General features: G+C 39.9%; 2 protein-coding genes across 2 annotated transcripts in view; one reads left to right on the top strand and one right to left on the bottom strand.

Annotated features, from left to right (window-relative positions):
* The window catches only part of LOC122801674 (syncytin-1-like), a 27,398-nt gene extending 14,582 nt beyond the window's left edge, over positions 1-12,816 (top strand). The window contains exon 2 of the mRNA XM_044071172.1: positions 10,852-12,816. Coding sequence (XP_043927107.1) covers positions 10,865-12,094 — 1,230 coding nt within the window. The 5' untranslated portion in view covers positions 10,852-10,864 and the 3' untranslated portion in view covers positions 12,095-12,816. The remainder of the gene's footprint in view (positions 1-10,851) is intronic.
* Positions 1-18,719, bottom strand: part of TMEM126A (transmembrane protein 126A) — a 385,068-nt gene that overhangs the window by 298,110 nt on the left and 68,239 nt on the right. The gene's annotated exons all lie outside the window — the stretch shown is intronic.

Below are 18,719 nucleotides of genomic sequence, written 5' to 3'. Positions count from 1 at the left end.
TGTACACCACAATGCATAAAATATGAGGTCATGCATTAGACATACAACCTTGGAAAGGTAAAGCTTTGGTATCCAAGCCAGATGTCAGTGGTGATAACCCACATGTCAAGAATACTGCAACAGTGATTTCAGGTCAAGACATTTAACTATGAATCACAGCAACCAACTATAAATAATACACTAATAACACAAAACTATCAACTATACCTGACAAGGTGGGAAAAGCCTGCAAATGCTGTAAGACAAAATATACACTACAGCTAAACCTACATTACCTGGCCCTACCTACTAGAGAGCTACAATAACACAGTCTCTACTATGAAAGCTAGGGTAGAGGAATAAGGTGAAGAAAAAAATAGCATGAAGGCACACAAAAATGGATACACCCCAGTGGATCTCAAGATCAAGCTGCTATCCTTGAAGGCGGCAAATTAAATCTGAGGTTCACTCTGTACAGACCAAGATATTATGGGTAGAGGAGGAGGAGCTTGGGGGCAAAGTCTTTTGGAAATGGCCCGTCTTGGATCAGAGTTGGATCTGAGAACCCACAGGTTAATCCCGGATGGAAAACAACATCAGATCATAGTTTTAATTGCAGTGTTACTTTCTTGGTGATTTTGTTAGTATGAATACTAATGATGGGTCAAGACATAACTTTCAACCCATCAGAAACAAATCTCAACAGAATCAGGGGCTGATCAAGAAATAATCAGGGAAAATCAGGTACACTTAGTACTACTAACTTGAGACATTGCCAGAATAAGAGAATGTGAATTAATATGCATTTTCAAAATCACCACCTTTCCCCAAAAGTTAGGAGCGATTATGAGGGACAGAGCTACAGTTTGAGAAAAAACGGGGATGCCCCTGAAAATCAGGGAGGGATACTTGGGAGGTATGGGTCAAGAGTCAACACCAAGACATTTTTGTTCTGTAACTGTTGTTCTAGTATTATGTTGCAGGTCTTTTCAAGACTATGGGAGGAAGAGTAGGTAGTTTCTTTGAAGAAAAGATCATCGTGACATTAGTTTTGCAGCTGTTGATTTCTATTTTATTACTATTAGTTTAAACCTGCAAACTAAGTGGCCTTTTTTTTGGCAAGGATTCGTGGGTTTTTATGGGCTTCTAGTAGAAGGTATCATCTGCACACAAAACAGTTTTGTGATTGAGAAAGTCATGTGTAGGAGTGAATTTCGGTGTACTTATGTGCTCAAAGTGCCTTTTTCAGGTAACAAGCTACTGGCAAAGATTTGAAAAGTTCTACCTTGCAATGAGTTTTTAAAACAGATTAGGTATTTTCACCACAACTGACTTTTTATGGTTTACTGTTTCAAAGGTGTGAGTGTCATATCTACATAGTTGTACCTCTCACAAGGCTATCACTTTGATCAAGTAGTAGCTGGTTATTGGTAAGCAACAGGCTACATAATACCAAGGGCTTAAAGGCTGGAGTGGGTAAAAGAATGAACTTCTGTACTAGCCAGACAGGTTGAGCAGGTAAAGACTACAAAAGGTATGTGCTTGCAGTAAGGTTTAATTAACCTGATTGATGACTAAGGTAGGTTTTATTTAAACTTGCTGAAGCAAACACAGTGTGTACACTGTGCTCAGACCTTAATGTACTAATAGTAAAAGGAAGTTGTAAGGTGTGCAAGTAGGAATGCAGTTCATTTGGGACCAGTAGACAAAATAGAGTGATTATCACAGCACAGAATATAACATGGTAGTAAGAAAGAAAAAAATGACAAATGTATTATGAAAACAGTACAATTCAAGAACAGTACGGCACAATTTTAAAAGTCGATGAAATAGCATGCATGAATGCCAGTAAGCATCTGTCAAGAAAAGATTTCCTCAGAGGGCACAAAATATTTATGCGGAGCAGAAGACAGGCATGGATACCATAAGATTACATCAACATAATGATAGACTTTGGTGCCGCACACTCAAAACAGCAATAATTTGTAAAGTGATTTGGAAAACAAGTCTACATTTGTTAGGAAACAGATACAATGGGGGTTTGGAAAAACACTTTTTTACACTGCTTACACAACGATGCAATGACATGGCAATATATTCAGAGTTCTCACCAGGTACTATATGGATGTGTTATACAAACACTGCAGCAGGACAGAACAACAAAGAGCATCACTGCACCACATAGTACATCCTGTATTAACTATGCAAAGCTATATGAAAAACAGAATAATGTTAGGGGGTGATCACAACGGGATCATAGAAAACTAGAAATTAAACAGAAAAATATCTACTTGTTATTATGTAGTGCTCCACAGTGCAACACACTGTGCAGTGCAGCATATCCCGGTTAGTATAGGTGTGATTTTGCAGTTAATCTGATGAAAAGCAGTACAACTTAAAGCAACCACGAAAACCACAATCTAGCACAAAACAGAAACATCATCATGCTGACCTATCAAACTAAGGTCTGCTAAATGGCCTCCAGTAATCAGACACTCAGAGTAAAGACAGCTTACTCTACTCCAATAAGAGCAGAGCTAGCTTCACATTCCAAGTGAATGACTACAAAAGGATAAAGCAGTGTTTAAATCAGATGCAAAAGAAGACTTATTCCAATTGTATCTGGATTAGTAGTCCTTCCAATGACTTCAAGTTCACAATCAAGACAAACCATCTCATCTTAAAGAAACACATAAAAAAACATAATATAAAAAACTGCTTAAGCTATTACTACTATTCAGATATTTAAAAAGCTTGCTTATTTTAAACTCAAACAGGAATATGTATTCTTGGTTTGCCAACGTGAGTTTGGTTGATGGCAAAGTACCTTAAAGCTTGAGAAGGAGGGTGCTGGTGCTTAAGAATTACCTTTACTCCATCCCCATTCTGGAAAATATTATGTGATGGTGTACACAAAATAATTTTGGTCAAGTTTTAGTTACTTTGGTTAAGACTGTACCAAAAGGCACTGGAATCAATCTGTGGTAGGTAAAATCCTGGGTAGCCAGTGATTATATCTCTAACCATCATCTGGATGGCAAGGAGGTCATCTGGGTGTGTCAAATGTTAGCCAATACCTAAGGTAGCAGTGCACTTTTAACACACACAGTCAAGGCCAACTGCCCGCTGTATATCAAATGGAACCATTGGTGGAACAAAAAAACAATACTGCTGGTTCTGTGTGCTTCAAATGCTAACAACAGTAGTATTGTACTTAAATCCCACAGCCCTATCATCATACCTGTAAAAATAAAATAAAAAAATATATTGTTTCTTTCAAATCTATAGGTTGGGACTGCATAATAAATGACCTTAAGAAGATTATTTAAGACTTGAAATGAAGATAAAAAAGAGGTTATGTACTCACCATAACATGCCATCTGTGTTGTCCATTTTAATTCTTCCTCAACCAGTGGGGTCGGATCGGACTCTACCACTTTCTAAAGATTCTAGGATACAAATCTCGAGCTCCTCCCTTATTTGTAACGCCCATGACCACTACAACACCTCAGACCAAATTTGCTGCTATTATATATGTATCATACAATGACATCCACGGTGGTGCAGCAGTAGCATTGTTGCCTCACAGCAAGAGGTTCTCCCTTTCGATTCTCGGCTGGAGTGAGGGGGAGTGCCTTCTATGTGGAGTCTGCATGTCCTCCCCGCGGTTGGGTGGGCGTTCGAAAGATGTGCGTAAATGGGTGTGCCTTCGTTGAAAGTTGAACATCGAGCTGGCACCTCGGCGTTCGTGAAAATCTACTGCCAATCATTAGCGGACTGGAGTTACGCTGTGGCGAGCCCTAACCGGGAAAAGCCGAAAGACAAACAACAACAACATATATGTATCATACAATTATATGTATCTATCAATGTATCTATTCCTGGAGATTGCCCAGACCTGTAAATATTTATACAGGCAGTGAATATGTAGTCCGAGTCTTAACATCATCTCTTCCCATTTGGGCAATGAGAGGTCTAATTACAGCTGATGGTAAACCAATCAGTCACCAGGAAGTGTTGACAGAAATCTGGAGTTTAATAAAAGATGACAATCCTTCTACAGTGAGTATAAATAAGGTCAAAGCTCACACTAAAAATGAGGTACACAGTCAGGAAAGTGATAACTGAAAGTTTAGAAGATCAAACAGGAAACACTTCTGTTAGTCTCTCCAAAAGAAAAGGACAGTGGGGGTGGGGAGTTGATGAAGAATGCAAATGGACAACACAGAAGGAATGTTCTGGTGAGTACCTAACGTCTTTATCTGATGATGTCATTTTTATTCGTTCTTCAACCAATGGACAGAGTCCCCAGTTACAGTAACCTTGGGTGACTCTCATGGAAGGATGTTCTGGAGCACTGCAGAACCAAAGGCAGCTCTATTCCTGGAGATAACTAATTTGTAATGCGCAATGAAGGTATGAGTACTTGCCCAAGAGGCAGTTGCACAAATATCATCAATACAGGCTTTTGACCAAAAAACTGCCGAAGTAGACATTGACCTGGTTGAATGTGCCTTCAAACGTCTAGGTAATGTAACATCGTTCAAAGAGATTACATAGGAAATGCAATCTGTTATCCATTTGGCCAGGGTAGTCTTAGAAACTGACCTTCCCATTGTTATTTTAGAAAAGGAAACAAATCGTTCATAGGTTCATACTAGGCTATCTGCCCTAGGGCATTTATAAGCCTAGCCAGAGTGTGTTTGGCTTTTGCCACCCATTTTAAATTAATTTTGCTATGTCCTTTTTCGAGGTTAGTATACTGTGCCTCTGTCTAACAGTGACACAGAAGTGATACCCGGGGTAAATCTGTGATCTCCCATCCACTCATCAAGATTCCTCTTGAAGAGAGTCAATGAGGGACTCTGCCTAACCTGGACTGGGATTTTATTCCAGAGTGAAGGGAGCCTCTGGGTTATGAAGCTGTCCCTCCAGCATGTCCTATTTATTTCAGTGCTGAGGTTCAAGTCTCTCGAGCACGTAGCTCGATGGGATTTGGATTTTCTGAGGTGCAGCATGTCCATTAATTCCGGGTTGGACATGGCTTTATACGTCAGGCACAGATCGCCTCTGAGCAGGCGGTATGCCACTGAGTAGAGCTGGAGTTTCTTTAACCGGGCAGCATATGGCATCTGTTTGAGCCCTTTGATCCTCTTGGTGAGGTACTTTTGGGGTCTTTCCAGTTGCTGCAGGTGTCTGGTTAGGTACATCCCAAAAGGGGCACTGTACTCAATTATGGGCCTGATGAGGGATGAGTAAAGAGGCACGATGACCTCCCCTGATCTAGATGTGAATCCCTTCATGATTAGGTGGGCTATATAAAATGTTTTTCTAACCACTTTGGCCACGTGGTTGTCAAATGAGAGATTTCTATCAACTTAGGTCCCTAATTATTTCTTCTGTACTTATTGTTCAGATTTTCTGAATGTTTTTGATCTGTTCAGGTAAAACCACAATTGTCTATGTGCATCGAGAAGATGAATGGTTTATTCTCCTTTATTTTCAAAATTAGGGAAGAAAACTGGTAGACTGATGATTTTCATAGGCAACTTTTGGTAAAAAAAAGATAGATTTGTGCATAAGGTAACTATCTTTGTTAAAAGTCAAATACAATGGTTTGGAAGATAGTGCTTGTAGTTCCGATATTAGGTACCAAAAACACAGTTTTCCAATAAAAAAATTTGAGATCCACCTTAGCTCATGGTTCAAAAGGGGAATGTACTGAGGCTTGTAAGAACATGGTGAGATCCCAAGGTGGAGTGGGATCCTTTACTGGAGGTCTAAGTAAGAAGGTACCTAAGAAATGCTTTACACAATTTAGATGATGCTAAAGAGGAACATTATCCCCTATATGGTAGTTGAAGATGGCTGCCAATTGAACTTTAATAGTGGAGAAACTTGCTCTGTCCTGGAAAATTGAAACAAGGAAGTTCAGTACTGCTGGGATACTGCTGGGATTGGAGCACAAAAGATCTAATTGTTTCTGGTGAGCCCAAATAGTGAATCTTCTCCATTTATTCTTGTAGATTTTTCTAGTGGAAGCTTTAAAAGGAATATACTAACATTTTTTGAACTGGAGAGAGGGGCCTGGAATATCCAGCTAGCACCGAAATTGGAGAAACCATGTGGTAAGTTTGAGGCCTACAAGATCTGGGTGAATCTGTCCTTATGGATGAGATAGGATGTCTGGACTGGGATGCAGCATCCAAGGAGGATGTATTAAGCAAGACCAAAGGAAGGGAAACCCATAATGGTCAAGGCCAAAAGGGAGCAATGAGGATCACTCTGCTCTTCAACCGTTGTCCTTTCTGAAAAAAATTGGAGATGAGAGGTAGGGGAGGATAAGCATGAGAGAGACCAGAGGGCCAAACAAACTACAGCATCTCTTGGTGACGGTCATGGAGGACTGATCAGGGCAAAGAACCTTCTGCATTTGTTGTTGGATGGGATGCAAATAGGTCACAGCAAGGTTGACCCAACTTGTGGAAGATCACGTTTGCCACAGACTGTTTGACAGACCACTCGTGAGGCATGAGGATTGTCCTGCTGAGCCTGTCTGCTACAATACTGGACTTCCCAGGTGTTATAGTGTTGGGATCTCAAGCAATTTTGGGACACCAGCTTTTGTATTCATAAACCAAAAGAAGTTAAAACAGTATATGTTAATAAATGGGAAGTAAATCAAACCCGTGGTAAAACAAAATACAAGGTAACATGCCAGAATTGTAAGAAAGAAGGACATGTAGCCAAGGATTGCTGGTCACGAGGCAGGGGACGAGCTGGACAAAGACCTAGTTAGAACAGAAAACAGGAAGAGAAAAAAATAAATAGGGATGAAGTTCCTCAAGCTCTTCTGGAAAGATTGGAAAATCTTGAAAAGAAAATGGCAAATCCTTTCTTATCCAGTTAGGAATTTGAGGTCTTCGTGGCCACCCTAAAAAATGGCTCTGATGGGAGGCCACATGCTCAAATTTGGGTAGGAGGTCACTTAGATACATATTTAATAGATACAGGGGCCGCAGTTAATATTACGACAAGAACATTCCCAGGAACAAAAACTATAAATTTGCAAGGATTGGGAGGAAAAATCTCTCAAGCTCAAGTAAGTCTCCCTGTAGAAACAAAGATAGGGGAAGACACCTTCCAGCATGCATGGGTATCAGGTCCTCATCTACAAAACATCACTGGAAATGAGATTTTAAAAATAAGAGGTTACATTATAGATTTATGTAACAGAGAATTGATTAAGGGACCATTAAATGAAGTATTAGTCATCTCTGAAATATTATGCAAATACAATGTCAAAGACCCAGGACAGTATAATTTAGTTGAGTTATTACAAACACCAAAGCAAGAGCTGTCTCAGCTAATTTATTACCATAAGGATATTTTTGATAAACATAGGAATGACTGTGGACAAGTCCCTGACTTTATTCTTAAAGTAAGAGGCAGCCCCAAGAAACCTATAAAACAATATCCAGTAAAGAAAGAGGCACAACAGAGAATACTGAATACTGTGAAAGCTTTAGAAGCTCAAGGAGTAGTGAGAAAAGTTAATTCACCAGCTAACAGTCCATACTGGCCTGTACAGAAGCCAGATGGAAGTTATAGTCTTACTGTTGATTACAGAGAACTTAATAAGGTGATACCTTGTTCTTTGCCAATAGTAGGAAGCATGCCTGATCTTATTGCTCAGATTCAGGAAAAAATGAAAACTTTCTCCACAATAGATGTGCGTAATGGTTTCTGGAGTATTACTCTAGATAAAGACTCACAATGGAAATTTGCTTTTACTGTAGAAGGCCAACAATATACATGGACAAGAATGCCTCAGGGCTTTCATAATGCTCCAACAGTTTTTCATCATGTAATGCAGGAAATACTAAAACCACTAGAATATAGATCTTCTATTACTCAATACGTGAATGACATACTTGTAGGAACAGAAACTGAAAAGCAGCACTTAAATGCATTAACAGAAATTTTCCAAGCAATACAGCAATCAGGGTTAAAACTGAACCCTAAAAAGAGTCAGTTTATGAAAGAGTCTGTCACTTTCCTGGGTGTCACAGTATCAGCAGGACAAAGAAGCATTAGTGAAGACAAAAAGCAACTCATCAGACTGTTACCAATTCCAGTTACTGTCACAGGGTTAAGGCAAGCCCTAGGAATCTCTGGATTCTCAAGGGAATGGATACCAGATTATACAGGAAAAGTAAAACCCTTGACTAATACGCTTAAAGGAAACAAACAGGGAGATGAACTTCTCAATTGGAATGATGAGTCACTAGCAGCTTTCTCCAAGGTCAAGGAAGAACTCATTTCTGCACCTGCTTTGCGTGTCCTAGAAAGAGATAAAGAGTTCATCATACAGTTTGGACACAATGGTCTAACTATGATAGCCATACAGTGTTACAAAATAAGAGGATATCAATATCAGGTTTTGGGTTATTATTCCCAAGCTATGAGTCCTGTTGAGAATGAGAGAATGTTAAAAGCAAGCCATCATAGCAGAATGGTGTACTGAAGTAACATGCCATATGATTCAGGGCTCTCCAATTGTGCTACAGACGAAACATACTCCAGTGAAATACATGTTAGAAGGAAATCCAAAGGGCATGAATAAATGCACGACTTGGTAGAATCACTGCAGGTCTTGCAAGTCAAGGAGGAGGAATCAGAGCAGAAATCCCACATTAAGTTTTTACCAGAACTGTTCAATTACCAAGGGGAATCTCATGAGTGCCCAGACTTAAAAACTGAAGAAGAGGAACAATTAAGGGTGGGCACCCAAACTATAGAAGGAGCATCATAATTGTATACAGATGGATCCAGATTCTGGAGCTCTGAAAAAGGGTGTTTTGTGACAGGATGGGCAATATACAATGCAGAGACCAATGAACATAAGTAGGGTAGTCTCCCAGGGGGATGCTCAGCACAAAGAGCCAAACTAGAAGCAGTTAAACAAGCCTTGTTATTGCCCAGACCTGTAAATATTTATACAGGCAGTGAATATGTAGTCCGAGTCTTAACATCATCTCTTCCCATTTGGGCAATGAGAGGTCTAATTACAGCTGATGGTAAACCAATCAGTCACCAGGAAGTGTTGACAGAAATTTGGAGTTTAATAAAAGATGACAATCCTTCTACAGTGAGTATAAATAAGGTCAAAGCTCACACTAAAAATGAGGTACACAGTCAGGATAATAAAACAGTAGATCAGCTAGCAAAAGAAGGGGCCCTTGACTCCAAAAAACATATCCAATACAAAATATTCCTCAATACTGGGCATGGGAAACAAATGACATGAAAGAAAAGCAAATAAGAGAAATGGTACAAAATATTTTAAATAAGTGCCAAATACAAATGGACTTGCCTCTAAATCCTTTACCTTTACATTGTACAGCTCACTTTTGTAGAGATCAGTGTACAGAGTACGAACATAGAGTGGAAAGTGAGGAAGGTAAAATTACCAAGATCCAGTGTGATGGGATCATCATAACATCTACTGTATGTGGATTAACAGTAACAGGAACAGATGAAATGAAGCCATTATGGGGTCCTGAATTTGAACAAGGTGCTCATATGACCTTAAATACAAACACAAACAAAAATAATCAGCAGTTAGGAAGCTTAGTAAAAATTCTGAGAGAACAGCCAGATATCATTAAGAAAGAGAAAATAGAAGAATTTGAAATAATACAAGGAAGTGAATGGAAATGGGTTAGATTTCCAGAACTACCAGGAGAATTCAAAAAAGGTTTGTTACATAGGGTATAAACAATTGACCCTGAAAAAGGAAAACTGTTGTTAACTTATTATCATAATTTCCTAGGTCATCCAGGAAGGGAAAGACTACAACAAACTGTTAGTTCTAGATTTAAATGGGAAGGAATGACAGAAGACATCTAAAATCATGTAGATAGATGTGTTACATGTGCCATGCACAATGTGGGAAAACAAAATAGGACAAAACAATATAGACTCTCACAAGCACTGGGACCCTGGGAAAGGGTACAAATGGATTTTGTAGGACCTCTTCCAACAGCACCAGCAGGGTTTTGTTTCTTACTTACTTCGATAGATGAATATACTGGATGGGTGGAAGCTCATCCAACAAAAAGGAAGATGCAAACTTAGTAGTTAGAATAATAAGTGAAAAGATCATTACAACATGGGGTGTACCCCGAGAAATACATAGTGATCAAGGGACTCACTTTACTGGAAAAGTTACAAAATAAATGTGTAAAACTTGGGGGATCAACAAAGGTTTCATACTCCTTACCGTCCTCAGAGTTCTGGAAAAGTCAAAAGAGCTAACAGAACTCTGAAGGAAGGTTTAAAGAAAATGATTTCTAAGTATGGGAATCATTGGGTAAAACCTTTACCCAACATTTTGATTAAGATGTGGGTTAACTCCACATGAACTAATGACGGGTCGACCTATGAATTTACAAGCAGGAGAAATCCCTTATGGGATACCATTACAAGAAACAAAATTGTGGGACCAGCTCCAAAACCAAATCATTTGGGCAAAAGGGAGAGTCTGGGAAGCTGGACAAGCCCATAATCTAGAACTGTATAAACAAAATGAGATTTGGGAATTGAGGGAGGTGGTCCGTCAGTTTGGAAACACAAGTAAATGGGATTCAAAATGGATAGGACCCTACATTGTTACCAAGGTGGGGTTAGTGGCTGTACAAATCCAGCCATATAAAAATCAGTCACCAAAAAATGGTTGGATTCATAAAGAGCATGTTAAAAGATTAAAATGGAGGGTAGAAAATTGAATAACTTATAAATGTAATAACTGATATAAAGGGACATAATATTAGATACAACTAATAAGAACATGATTCTTTTCTCTTCCAGCAAATATCGAACCATGAAAACCCTGATATTAATCGTGATCCTGACAAGTTTTTACTCAGCCACACAAGGAAAGATAAACTTCAATACCTTTACCAAATCTCTGCAAATGTACTCTGAAACCTTGAAAGCTAAACAATGTTGGATCTGTGCTGAGATACCACAAGATGCAAACAGTGGAATTCCATTACGACCTATTCCATTTACCCTTCTGGAAATGTTGAACCTCACAAATCAAGACTGGGTTCCAAGAAATAACTCTTTCCCAAAGACACAACCTTTTATGAGGCTTGTCCATACAAATGTGACTGCTGATGTTTGCTTACAAGGAGAAGGAACAAGCAATCACCCATTTCTTGGGAAAAGTCCTTGTCATTTTATTTTTGCTTCCCGAAATGCCAGTGAACAATGTTTTGAGCATTTTAGTAATGAAACTTGCTGGACATTTAAAAAAGCTAGAACTAAACATTGGGTTACAACATGGATGGTTCCAATTAGAACAGGCATATATTATATATGTGGTAATAAAGCCTACAAATGGCTTCCTGAGAACTGGACTGGATTGTGTTATTTGGGACATGTAATTCCATCCATTAGACATATTACAACATTACCTGATTCTAATATTAGAAATGTTAGATTAAAAAGACATATTAACATAGAAAAAATGGATGTAGGAGATGATGTCCTTGCAGGAGCAGCAATTTTTCCATTCTATGGAGCAGGGAAAGCTATTTGGGAAATTAGAAAGTTGGCAGGATTATTGGAGGAATTAAGTAATGCTACATTTGAAGCAACAGAGGAAGTTACTTTAGAAATGACTGCCATGAGAACTATGGTCTTACAAAACTACATTGTATTAGACTTTGTTCTAACTAGTAAAGGAGGTACTCGTGCATTGATAGGAGAGGAATATGGTATTTATATTCCTGATAATGAACCTGAAATCAGTCACCTCAAGCTAATTGAGGAAGTTGCTCAAAAGACACAAACAGAAAAAGAAACATGGTTCTCTTGGCTGAATGGTTCTATCAGTAGCTGGGGAGGAAAAATAATGCAGCTTACACTGGTCATACTTGGTATATTAGGATGTGCAAACCTATTAATTGTTGTCATCAAGTGTGGAATCGAATGGGTAAGACAACAAGCAGTACAGGTTTTGACAATGGACCAAATGCATCAGGTCCAAGACATTGTACGATTTATGAAGTATTCTGAACCAACGAAGCTTGATAATATGCACTAAACAAAATCAACAAACATGGGTTCTCATATGTTTGTTCAGGGGGAACTGTTACAGTATTGGGATCTCAAGCAATTTTGGGACACCAGCTTACAGAAATCTTATCTGAGCAGCATGTATGAACAATCTTTTATTTTGAATGCCAGTGACTGAAAACATGAATACAAAAGCTGCATGGAATGCCTGACTAAAAGGGCATCAGCCAAGAAAAGATAGCACTGAGGAATAATTTCTCTCTTTATCAAGGCATAATTATTAATATAAATAAATATTTATACTGAAAATAATTCTTCTAATAATCAAATGTCAGACAACAGATGCAAACTAGTTATAAGACTTCGCAGTGGTTTTTAGAATTGTTAGCTCGGCTACTGACACAGGCAAAAATAGAGTGGAAAGGTCACAGCAGCCTGAAACAAGGGTCACACACTGATGTATTATAACAGCAGGAATGGCTCTTCTATTAGAAGTTGTATAAAACATGTATTAATCAGTACTTTTCTATTTCTATCGAAACATTCCTATATTATATGTGAAAAGAATGCAAATAATGTAAAATACATGATTTGTAAAATGTACATATATGCCATTAATATCAAAGGATCAGGAAATGTATATTGTTATACTTCACATATTACCCATACAATGAATGACAGGAGCAGATGTTGTGCCTTGCATATACATGCTGCAAAGCTGCGGACTTTATATGAAGTTTTTATTAAGCTTTTGTATTGTACTAATTTGTGAGTTGCAAACTTTCATTAGTTCTGAATTATTCAACAACAGTAATAATGTAAATATGAACTGCAGTTGTAACAATAATAGTCTTTCTCATTAGAAATGTGATAGGCAATTAAGCAGTAAGAATATATGATGATAAAGCAAGCTGAAGAAAGGAATGCTGATTCTGTACTTGTCACTAAAAAAGGGAAGAAACCTGTTATAGTAGCAATTTTTAAAATAGTCTGCTCACAAGCAGTTTTAAATAGATGTATAACTTGATTTGGACACAATGTATGTCTAAAGAGTCAGGGCTGTATCTTTCAAGATTGTATAAAAACCCTGTCCTCAACTGTAATCTGTCAGTCAGCAAACCAAACCAGATACAAGATGAAATAAACTGGACTGACCCTGGGATGCATTGCTTTGCTAATCATTTATTCTTCTTTTTATTCTAACTGCCTGTATTTCTTTTCCTCATAGGTGCAGTGCTTGTAGATACGTTTACAGTTTTGGTGCCGAAACCCGGGAGGAAGCAAGGCAGAAAGTGCAGAGGTTGGAAAGTTGAAGGAAGTTGAAATAGTGCAGAAAGGTCTTGACTTTTAAAAGTCAGCGAATAAAGGAAGAATTAGAATCCTCAAGATTGGATCGGTTTTCGCCCGTAGAGGGACAGAAAAACAAAGAATCCTCAGGATAGGATCAGTTCTCCTCTGTGGAGTCTCATCCGCAGGAAACGTAGGTGGAATAAAAAGCTGCGCAGCTGAATTTCCCAAAGGGATTTCCACACTACCAATATAGGGTGAGACTAGTCTTTCTGTTTGTAGAATGCACTAAAGCTTTGTTTTCCTATAGTTACATGTGTAGTCTGTAATTTAGGAGGCATGCAGTTAAAGGAATTTGCATGGTAATTAGATTTTTAAATGTGGTAAGGCTAAGGCATCACAGATGTTACTGCAACCAGAAACTATTAGATCTGAGAAACTGAATTTGAAAAGTAACAGTATTACAGATTTAAACCAGGATTTTATACCAGAAAATGTACCTATAATCAGATCTAGAAACAGATATTTATTAAGATTTACTAAACCATATCAAGAACAGAAATTTCAAAAGAAATTTAAAAGCGTTACTGAGGAAATGACTCAGGAAAAATCTGACAGGTTTGTTTCATTCTCTGAAGGAAGCGAGATGACAGATTCTAAAAATACCTCAGAGAAAGCTAAGACATCAAGGTATTATCTCCTAAATTTCCCTGATTTGAAGAAGTTATAAACCAAGCAGATAGTGAAGGTAGTAACAATTTACATACAGGAGATCCACAATTTTTATTAGATATTATTCATGAATGTGTCAGTCAGAAGCAACAAAAGTTAAGGGAAAAAGAGGTAACTGAAGGATGAAAAAAGAGAAGTCCTATTTTTAAACTGCATTCTTTGATTTATGAGTTTACAGAGTAGGGAAAAAACAAATCAAAATAAAAGATTGTTCACACATGCTGCTCAGAGAAGATTTCTGTAAGCTGGTGTCCCAAAATTGCTTGAGATCCCAATACTATAACACCAGGTATGTGCATTGCTACTAGGAAGCAGTTGAAGAGATTTGCCATTGTCAAACCCTCATTGCTTCTCAACAAAGGGGATAAGATGTGGTTCCCCCGTTTGTTGATGCATCAAACTGACATGTTATCCGTTTGTAAGGCAATAGTCCCTAGACTGAGAAAGCTCTCAAAGGCCTGCAACGCTAGAAGTACAGCTTTCATCTCTAGGACACCAGTATGCAGATTGGTCCCTTGTATCGACCAAGTGCCTTGGACCGTTCATCCCAAGAAATGCCCCGCTCTCCCCAACTAGGATAGTCTATGGTCAACGTGGCACTGGGAGAAGACAGGATAAATGGATGCCCTCGCTCGATTTCTTCAGAGTGGACTCACCAAGAACGAGAATTTCTGCACACTTGAGACAATTTTATCTGATGGCTCAAAGGATAGAGATAAAAGGACCATTGCACCGCTAGTCTCGACTGAAGAACTTTCATGTGCAAGTCAATTGTGGGATCAAAGTTATAGTGGCAGCCGTTGAACCTAATGTTTTGAGGATCAATCTAGTCAGGGGCAATGGAATGGAAAGGATCTGTCTGATGTGTATTCGGCATGCAAGAATCCTGTTCTCAGACAGAAAAGCTAAACTGTGTCAAAGCGAGCCCCTATGAAATCTATCACTTAGACTGGTTGCAGATGAGATTTTTGCATGTTGATGGTGATTCCCAGAGCAGATGCTAAGTGTAGCAGATAATTTCTGGCTTTTATTAGTAGATGCCTGGTTGGTGCAGTCAGGAGCTAGTCATCCAAATAGGAAAATACTCTGAATCCCAGCAGTCTCAGGTGAGTTGCTTCTACTGCCATACATTTGGTAAACACCCTGGGGGCCATGGTGAGACCAAAGGGCAGGACTCTGAACTGGTAATGATTGGCTCCCAGCTGGAAGCGGAGATACCATTGTGACTGTCCGTTTATTTTAATGTGATAGTATACATCTTGAAGGCCGATGAGCACATTCACTTGTCCTTCTGCAGAAGAGGTAAAATGGACTGGACGGTGACCATCTGGAATTTGGAGTTCTTTACAAATTGGTTCAGATAACTTCGGTCTAGAATTGGCCTCAGGTCCCATATCTTTTTTGGCACTAAAAAGAACATTCAGTATATTCAGGATCCTGTTTGGTCTGGTGGGACGTCCTGGAGGACTCTTGTCTAGCAACTTTACAATTTCTTCAGCTGCTACCTCCCTCTGATTGGGTGGAACATCGGGGATAATTTTCTTTAGTTTCACAGGAAGTTGTAAAAAGGGAATGAAGTATCCTCTGGATAAGATCCTTTGCACCCAAAGGCCGTTTGTGACGACTAGCCAGGTGTCTTGGTGCAAGGATAGGTGCCCCCCCCAACTGCCTCCAGAAAGGGACAGTAGGGCAAGGGACTAGCCAGGTGTCTTGGTGCAAGGATAGGTGCCCCCCAACTTCCTTCAGAGAGGCACAGTAGGGCAACCTCTCAGGATGCTGGAGGGACCTGTCTGAGAACGAATCTTGAGATTCTTGATTCTGCAGACCCCCTCTGCTGGGTGGAGGGATTGTTTCTTTCTCGGCCTTGGGGGAAAATTCTCCATGTGACTCCTGGAAAGGACCTTGAGACCACATTTCTTACTACCATGCTGACTCCTAGAAAAGGGTCTCTGTGGGGTAGAAAAACAAATTTCAGTGGTGGGCAAAGGTCTTCCCATCCTGTTCACTTTGGGACAGAGTCTCATTCACTGTTGGACCAAACAATGATGATCCACCAAAGGCAGCATCGATGAATGATGCCTTGAAATGTTCAGTGAAGTCACATAACTGCATTCACGCATGTCAACTTATAGCTATGCCTGAACCGGTTGCCCTTGAAGTACCCAATGCAGCGTGCAAGATTAACCTTATGGACATGCTCAAAATGGACTACAGAGTGGTTATTCTAGAGGAAAAGGTTTTCTGTTCTTCTGCAGACATGGACCCTGGGGCAGAATTAGAGAGTTCCTTTATTAAGTCCCTCTGTAACCTGGTGAAGTGCACCAGGTAATGCAGTGATCGCAGTGCGAAAGTCACTGAAGGATTGACCAGCTTCCCAAATCTGTCCAAAGCCACAGACTTCCTGTTAGGGAGATGGACAGTGGAGCTCTGTTCTGCTAGCTACTTCTTTATGGCTGCTGCAATAAGCATGACATCTACAGGAATTCCTTTCATCCAGTGCTATTTATTTGTTGTGGCACTAAGTATTTTAAATGGTCATTTTGGGATAGGTTCCACTGAGTCTGGTTTCTTCCACACCCTGCAGGAGACAAGCTCATCTGCAGTGGGGTAACCCAAGATGTAGATGAGCCAGACCTGAAAACTTCCAAAAATCACCGATTCCTCCTGGGAAGGGTTTTGGGCAGACCAATCACCTTTCTAGTGAAGGATCTCAAGGGGGTCTCCAAATGAGAAATCTTCAGGTAGAGATCTAGGGGACCCTTCCCCCTCATCAAATTCGGTGTCTTCTGTGTATGATTCCTGTGGGGAATCCAGGTGCCTCCTCTTGCACATTCTCTTACGAGGAACCTCCTCAGTGGGATGTTCCAGAGAGGTACTGTAAGAGACAGGGAGCTCCATATGTGGAACTGTTTGAAAGCTCTTCTAAGCTGGCTGTACCCAAGGTGGAGGATGTAAAGGCTCAGACACAGGATCTAGACAAGGAATAGGAAACGGATCCACAAATGGGAGACTTAACACCATTCTCGGCTGGGAGAAAACTCTCTCCACCACCTCAATGGCAGATTCTCAGAGAGACCAAGGACAATCCCTCCATAGCAGAGACTCTCAGAGCAGACAATACCAGAGTCTCACTGACCCCTTGCTCCAAGGGAGCAGTTGGAGCAGAAGCGCCGGCTCCAAAAACTTTGGAGTTGAAGTCATCTCCTCAGATCCAAAGATAACGCTTTGGCTCCAACAGAATCAAAGCCAATCAGGACAGGGAAATAGTCTGAGTCGAAGCAGGAAGAACAGCTGGATCCAACTTATAGACTCCCGGGGCCTTAGGATACATGGACTCTGAAACGGGTGGTGGAGAAAGAGTAACAACGGGAAGAAAAGAAGGCTGACTGTTCACGGATTTGGTGGGGGGGGGATACAGCTGGCAAAATGCCCATCTGAATCTGTGTCCAGAGTAATTTCATCATCATCCTATCCACCTCCGCTTCAGAAAGACTATGAGAGGACCTAACAGAGCAGGATGTGAAGGGTGGTCCAGAGGACTTTTTTGGAGTTTCCTTTAAGAAAGGGGACCTCAGCCCTGAGGACACCGATTCCAAGGAGAACCTGGGAACACTGATCCAAGGAGATGGAGTCATAGACTGTGTCAGATCCAACATTTTTGAATCCAGCAACTTTGGAACCTTTTTTGTGGTTCTGAAGATGTTGTTTGTGAAGACGTCTGGGCAGGAGAGTGCTTAATAATGCTCCCTGAGCTCCTTACATTTTTGACAGGGGGTTTTTGTGCACCTGAAGTACTTGAGGAGAAAGATGAAGTAGGGAGGAGAACTTTTAAAATGAGCTTACTCCTCTGATCACTTATAGCTCTAGCACTGAAGGCTGCATAAACAGCACAGGGAGAATCCAGATGTGCTGGGCCTAAGCAATAAACACAAACCCTGTGGCATCAGAACTGGGGATCTAAATATCTTTGTGAAGACAAAAGTGAATGCTGGATATAATGAGTGCTAGCAATGCAAGATAGATGATTAGGCTTACGTAAAAGAATACAAGTTTAGTGGGGCAAGGAATATGGAGTATTGTCGATGAGAAATGTTAAACAATTATGGTATTTCATGACTGTTAAAGTAATTCAAATTAAATGGTGTGACACAATGTGATGTGCAATACTGCGCTTCTCAGCTGTGCGTAGTGTACTTTACTGAGCATAAAGTGGAACTAGTACAGAAATGTTATTATTTGTTTGGTGAAGCATGTCTCCTAGCATGTCAGGTTGTAGAGGGAAGGTGGAATGCATGCAAGCAGTCAGACAGAGGCATGAGAAAAATAGGAAGAGAACATTTGCATTGACTCTGCAGGAGGAGTAATGAGATGATGATAGGTTTTCATGAGTGAAGTTATGAAATGGAAAAGCAATAAAAGTAACAGAATTGTTCACAGTAAGTACAGTGGCACTGCTAAGTATTAGCAGTGGACAATTAGATTACTGTTAAGATATCAGTGAAGAAATTAAAAGTAAGGGAGGACAGTATTCGGGAAGTGAGAAAGTGGGTTGTAGCCCGTACTGCCCCAGAGCACATCATAAAGGGCAGTATGTGCTGTAACCCACGTTCACACTTCCCATTATGTCTTCTCTT

The sequence above is a fragment of the Protopterus annectens genome, chromosome 5.part0 (assembly GCF_019279795.1).
Source record: "Protopterus annectens isolate FY-2018-M chromosome 5.part0, PAN1.0, whole genome shotgun sequence".
Classification (NCBI taxonomy): domain Eukaryota; kingdom Metazoa; phylum Chordata; order Ceratodontiformes; family Protopteridae; genus Protopterus; species Protopterus annectens.
This window is presented reverse-complemented; position numbering and strand designations above follow the sequence as displayed.